Source organism: Scomber japonicus, chromosome 24 (genome assembly GCF_027409825.1).
Source record: "Scomber japonicus isolate fScoJap1 chromosome 24, fScoJap1.pri, whole genome shotgun sequence".
NCBI lineage: Eukaryota > Metazoa > Chordata > Actinopteri > Scombriformes > Scombridae > Scomber > Scomber japonicus.
In genome coordinates, this window is record NC_070601.1 from 15922995 (window position 1) to 15929429 (window position 6435).

Genomic DNA, 6435 nt, shown 5'->3' on the forward strand with positions numbered 1-6435 from the left:
TGCCTTACCATGTCGTTGTTTGACGAGATCAAAATAAAAGAACCTTTTTGATTTTAATTTTGCAAACTGACAAAAGTAAGAAAGCCCATCAATTGGCACTGATCACAGACATATCCATTTGACTAAAACATGGATACTGTATCCGAATCAGTGTGATTGACAACGATTGGTTGTAATAGCAGAGTGTGTGGTGTTGGAGGGTCAGGAGGGGTGGGTGTTTTCGACCCCTCGTAGGGCCACATTGTGGCTGTTTTTGGTTTCTGGGCCAGCTTCGGGCTGAGCTCGACACAGAGGGACCCGCATGAGATTTAAGCTGTAAGAAAAGACGTTTTCGGGGATAGTAATTGGCTCTACCTCGCTTAAATCAAGATTGCGGACTATCTGCTCTGTGTCCTTTGGGAAACATGGCTCGGTTTGAGCCTTGGCGCCGGTAATTTTGTGTATACACGTATATTCTAAGCTTCAAACCAACACTGCTGCTATTGTAAAAGAGGAGTTGGAGTCCTAGATGCTGTTGAAATCGTATGTTTTATCTGATGTTGTAAAGTGATAAAAATGGGCATGATACGTCCAGCGCAGGTGGTAGTTTGGAGTCTAAAACCACACAAATTGATTCAACAAAATTTAGAAGACAGAGAGACTGTCAAACAGTAAGAAACACCAGTGAAAATGTGGAACAGACAAATACATCACCCAGAGTTACTAGACAGAGACAACAGGCTGACACAGGGTCAGGTTTCCTTAATGCTCCTAAAATAATGATTGGGGAGACAGCTGTTTGCAAACCATGGACACCTGCTGAAATTTTGGATTTAGCCAGAAAGTCTCCAAATCCAATAGCACAGGCTGAGAAGTACTGGCTGTGGTTGTCTCAAACATGTAAGGTGTATAACGGTCTGATACCTGATGTCCAAATGTTGCTTGAATTTACATATGGCACTCATTGGCCTCTGTGTAAGGATGAATTTGTTTTCCCTGATGCAACGGAGGATGGCCAGTGGCCGCAAGTCAGACCTATGAGTGTTTGGATGAACAATGAAGCTAAAACAGCAATAACAAAATGTGCTAAAACGCAGTGTGATTTCTCAGAAGTGGTTGACTGTGTTCAAGGTCTTAATGAGGATGTGCCTGAATTTCTTCAGCGATTTATGCAAGTGTGGGATAATAATGCTGGAATGAAACGAGAGGAGAATGCTCTCTTTGCCATTCACATTTTGCTGCAAAATATGAAACCACAAATTTCCACAGCATACAAACTGTCAGCCCCAGATTGGCAAAGAATAGGTTGGAAAACAACAAAAGGCAAGCTGATGGATATGTACAGGAGTGGTATTTTCACTACTGAAAAATCCACTTCTAGGTCTAAACAGATGGTGCAACAGGCACCATATCAGAGTGGAGAGCAGCCCACACACAGAAAGTACAACAAAAAGAAATCAAATTGTCGCAGATGTGGAAGAAAGGGACACTGGGCCAAAGAGTGTCAAAGTAATCCCATAAATCCAAACCAGCTTCGCCTCACATACGAACCCCAACAGGCGCCCCAATATTCTCAACAGCCGAACCCTTACTCTCCTCCTCCCCATCCTCCTCCTCCTAACACACACACACCTCAGCCGGCTGCGCACACATTGCAGACATATTACAATCAAGCATAGGGAGGCCATGGAGAGATAGGATCAGAACAACCAATTCACATTCAAGCTGCAACTATTCAAATTTCCAAAAATTCCTCTGAGGATCCAATGATGTCAGTTCAAGTTAATGGTAATAATGTTGATATTTTGGTGGACAGTGGAGCAACTATCTCCACAGTAAAATCTTCTGAGCATGTGTGCACTCCGACCTCTAGATTTATCACAACAGTCGGAGTCTCTGGCATTCCTAATGAAGAGCCATTATCACATCAAGCTGAGATAAGCGTAGAAGGCACAAATGTACAGCACTCTTTTCTGATATCTGAAAAGAGCCCAATTAACCTCATGGGGCGAGATTTGCTTTGTAAGCTACATGCAACAATTCACTGCACCCCTGAAGGACTGTTTTTAACTCTACCTGATCACAGAGCAGCCCAAGCATTTCAGTTTTTGCAATCCTCTGTTGATTGTTTGTACTGTTGGACATTGCCAAATTTTAACATGTCTTCTATGTTCACAGTGCCCAACATTCAGAAAATTGCCACAACATCACCAGCATGTGCATCATTGATGTCTGCCATGAGGCCTCTCCTGACGTGTCATTGCACGGCAGCCTTTAACCCTTTGGAACAGTATAAGGTATTGGCTAATGATTTCCTAAACAAACAAGAGGGGTTGGAGAGTGAGCAATGTTTGTTTGTTGGTCCGCAGGGGTGCGCTATTCCAATCCGACTGTCTGACACACAACATACACTGTTTGATGTTAAAGATTCATTTCCACACATCACTGTTGCTGTTGCGCCCGGAAAAGAGGCAAAACATCTTGGTAAAATGGTGGCTCGATGCCAAGCACTGAGAGGAGCTGTAACAGCCTCTCAAAACCAAACAATAATACACTTGGGCGAGGAACTGTATTTGTTATCATTAAGTGAGAACACTCAGTTACCAGAGAGCACATTTGTTTTGTTTCAGCCACCTCACCCTGCAGAATATGGGCCTCCATCAGAGTTATCAGAGGTTCCCTCATATTTATGGGCAAAACATAAAAATCATGTAGGTTTTGTGAATTCGGCTCCACCTCATAAAGTCACACTCAAACCAAATGTCACATTGCCGGCTATCAGACAGTACAACTTGCCTCATAGAGCCATTACTGGAATTGAAACAGTTATTCAATCTCTATTGGATCAAAATGTACTGGTGCAAACTTCCAGTCCATGCAACACACCCATTTTGCCCATCCCGAAACCAAATCGTCCAGCTGAATGGAGATTTGTGCAAGATTTGCAGGCTATTAATAATATTGTCGTGCCCACAGCTCCCATTGTGCCAGACACTAATTCGATTTTAGCCTCGTTACCATCCAATTCAACCCACTACACAGTCATTGATCTATGTTCAGCTTTTTTCTCTATACCGTTGCATCCAGATAGCCAGTATCTGTTTGCATTCACGTTCAAAGGCAAACAGTATACATGGCGGCGTTTGCCACAGGGTTATGTTGAGAGTCCAACAGTGTACGCAGCAGCGGTAAAAAGAGACCTTGATGACCTCCACTTCCCAGGGGGTTCAACACTTCTGCAGTACGCAGATGATCTTTTGATAGCCTCTCCATCCGAGGAAGCTTGTCGAACTGATTCAATCTTGCTCCTGCAGAGGTTAGCTGAGTGTGGACATAGAGCATCACTGCCCAAACTGCAATTTTGCCGATCTGAGGTCACATATTTGGGTCACCTCCTGAAGGATGGACAGCGCCTCCTATCACCAGAAAGGGTGAAACTGCTGGTCAACATGCCTCCCCCCAGAACTAAGAAGGGCATGCTTTCATTCTTAGGGATGGCGAACTATTGCAGACACTGGATTTATGAGTATGCGGCTATGGACTCTGTATTGCGAGCAGCCACACTACAGTCAGCTCCCACTGCAGTTCAATGGACTGATGACATGCAAAAAGCTTTTCAGAACTTAAAGCATGCTCTCACCATGGCTCCAGCATTAGGATTGCCGGACTATCATCAGCCGTTCCATCTACACGTACATGAGAGAGAAGGCTTTGCTACAGGCATTCTAGTACAAAAACATGGGTCTCACTACCGTCCTGTTGCGTACTATTCGTCTCGACTGACCCCTGTAGTCCTTGGTATGCCGGGTTGCCTGAGAGCGGTGGCTGCAGTTGCTATTCTGCTTGATAAGTCCGCTCCCATTGTACTGGCTCATGACTGTGTCGTGCACGTTCCGCATGCAGTATTACACATTTTAAACACATCAGCTACTCAACACATGACAGCAGCTAGACGTTCAGGTTATGAGGCAACTATCCTTTCCAGCCCACACATAACTTTAAAGCGCTCACCCCCCTTAAATCCAGCCACTCTCCTTCCACTGATTGACACAACTGAAATTGAGCATGATTGCATTGCTACTATTGATATGTGTACATCACCAAGGCCAGACCTATTGCAGACACCAATACCTAACTCTGAGATGATTCTTTACACTGATGGGTCAGCTAGCAGACCATCTGACAATGTTCACCTAGCGGGCTATGCAGTAGTAAATGATTGGGAGGTTTTAGAAGCACGAGCTCTGCCTCCTGGCACTTCAGCGCAGGCAGCAGAACTATATGCTCTCACTAGGGCCTGTATTATCGCTTCTGGTAAAACTGCCACCATCTACACAGATTCACGATATGCTTTTGGTGTAGCTCATGATTTCGGTCAATTATGGAAAATCAGAGGGTTTGTGTCATCGTCTGGCAAGCCATTACAACATCACACGTTGGTAAATGACCTGCTAGACGCCATTATGCGCCCGTTCCAGCTTGCAATTGTGAAATGTGCTGCTCACAGTCAGGAAAATGATCCTGTTTCACGAGGAAATGCAATGGCTGATTTCGCAGCCAAACAAGCAGCAACTTCCTCTTCCTCCATGGTACGTCAGTGTGCCTCCACACAGCCTGTCCATCCATTTTCACTACCCTCCGTTAATGATGTCGTGATGTTGCAAAATCACGCTGATGATAAGGAGCGTAGTCTTTGGTTGAGAAAAGGTTGTACAGTTGATGCGGAGTCTAGCTTGTGGCTCCACCCTGATGGTCGACCAGTTTGTCCTCGAGCTCTCCTACATGTTCTGGCACGTGTTACACACGGACCAGCACATGTCGGAAGAGGGGTGATCAATGATGTTATTCGCTCACAATGGTTTGCACCGGGTATCACACAGGTCTCACAAACTCTTGTTGAAAGTTGCTTGATATGCCAACAGACCAGAAAACAGAACAGCACTGTGCGACATGACCATTTAGAACCCCCATCAGGTCCATTTGTAAATATGCAAATAGATTTTGCACATATGCCCAGTTGTCGAGGCTACAAGTATTTGTTAGTCATAACTGATCGATTTTCAAAGTGGGTTGAATGCTTCCCAACCAGGAAAGAAGATGCCAGAACTGTTGTGAAATGTCTTCTAAGGGAAGTAATCCCAAGATTTGGGGTGCCACAGGGAATAGATAGTGACAGATGTCCAGCTTTTGTATCACACATCACAAAGGGACTGTCAGCTATCTTAGGATTCAAGTGGCAGTTACATGTTCCTTATCACCCACAAAGTTCAGGACAAGTTGAAAGGATGAATGCAACTATCAAAGAAAGACTGACTAAAACGGTAATGGCGACGGGTCTGAAATGGCCTGACGCCCTACCTCTGGTGTTGTATTCAATTCGAAGTGCACCAAACGCAACCACAGGACTTAGTCCTCATGAAGTGTTGATGGGGAGGCCAATGTCCACAGGGACAAGCCCCCCTTTAACTCCACACAAAACTACCTTGCTCTGGACGGATGAGTTCATGACTGATTATGTGAAAAAACTAACAGAGATTTTGAGAAAATATCATTTGCAGGTATCCGAAAGGCTCCCCAAACCATCAGAGGAACCAATTCATCCTTTTAAGGAGGGTGACTATGTACTAATCAAATCTCTGGAAAAAGTGTCTTTGTCTCCTAGGTGGAAAGGACCGTACCAGGTGCTGCTGACAACCAGGACAGCTTTAAAGGTTGAAGGAAAGGCAGAATGGATTCATGCCACAAGGTACAGACTTGCCCCCCCAGCTGCCGGAGAGGATGTGCAGGTCAATTGCAGGTAATCAGACGATTACTCATATTTTCACTCCTGCTAGGTGGACTGGGCCAAGTTACAGGTCTGAAAGTTTCAGGAGATGGAGAGCAGGGAGGCTTCTCTGCTCATGATACAGTCGTAGTTACAGAGTCCTCAAAGAGGGGGTGCCCTCTGCGGGAGAGCCCTGGAGAAACAAACCAGGTAATAGACTCTGAATGCAAGGACGGAGTAATTCATTTTTTGAAGCTCAGTAGCAACAAATATGGCACATGAAACTGCATTAGGTATAAAGGAAGTACATGTTAACCATGGGTTTAATTTTGGAGATTTTTCAGGTATCTTCGGGCCATGGGGGTCCAACCTGATCAAGCTTTTGACTACACTGCTGGTCATCATTCTCCTCCTCATCCTCCTCTGTGCCTGTATGAGTTGGCTGATTAAGCTGATGGTGAAGAAGACCACTAAATCCGTCATTCAAGCACCCCAGGTGTGTACAACTGTTGACACAAATGTTAACAATAATGTGACAATGAGATATTATGATTATCGAGGCTTTGAGGAGTGGATACAGCGTCTTGGGCTGGATGACCTCTCCCTGGAGGATGATGACGAGGAGGAGGAGACCTCAGGTCTGTAAGCAAAAGTATTTAGTTTAATGAATCAGGGAGTCAGATAGTGGGAGG

The 6435-nt window shown here is 44.9% G+C and overlaps 1 protein-coding gene across 1 annotated transcript; it reads left to right on the forward strand.

Annotated features, from left to right (window-relative positions):
• Window positions 1-990: 990 nt before the first annotated feature.
• Window positions 991-6193, forward strand: LOC128354223 (uncharacterized). Its single transcript, XM_053314486.1, has 6 exons — window positions 991-1007; window positions 1853-2001; window positions 2158-2276; window positions 2610-4837; window positions 5642-5725; window positions 6088-6193. The coding sequence occupies exons 1-6, from the start codon at window positions 991-993 to the stop codon at window positions 6191-6193; spliced, it is 2703 nt and encodes a 900-aa protein (XP_053170461.1).
• The last annotated feature ends 242 nt before the right edge of the window (window positions 6194-6435 follow it).

Coding starts and splice junctions, on each gene's coding strand:
- LOC128354223 (XM_053314486.1), top strand. Junction 4,838..5,641: donor GATGTTATTCGCTCACAATG/GTTTGCACCGGG, acceptor TTTGTCTCCTAG/GTGGAAAGGACCGTACCAGG. Junction 5,726..6,087: donor GAATGGATTCATGCCACAAG/GTACAGACTTGC, acceptor GAGATTTTTCAG/GTATCTTCGGGCCATGGGGG.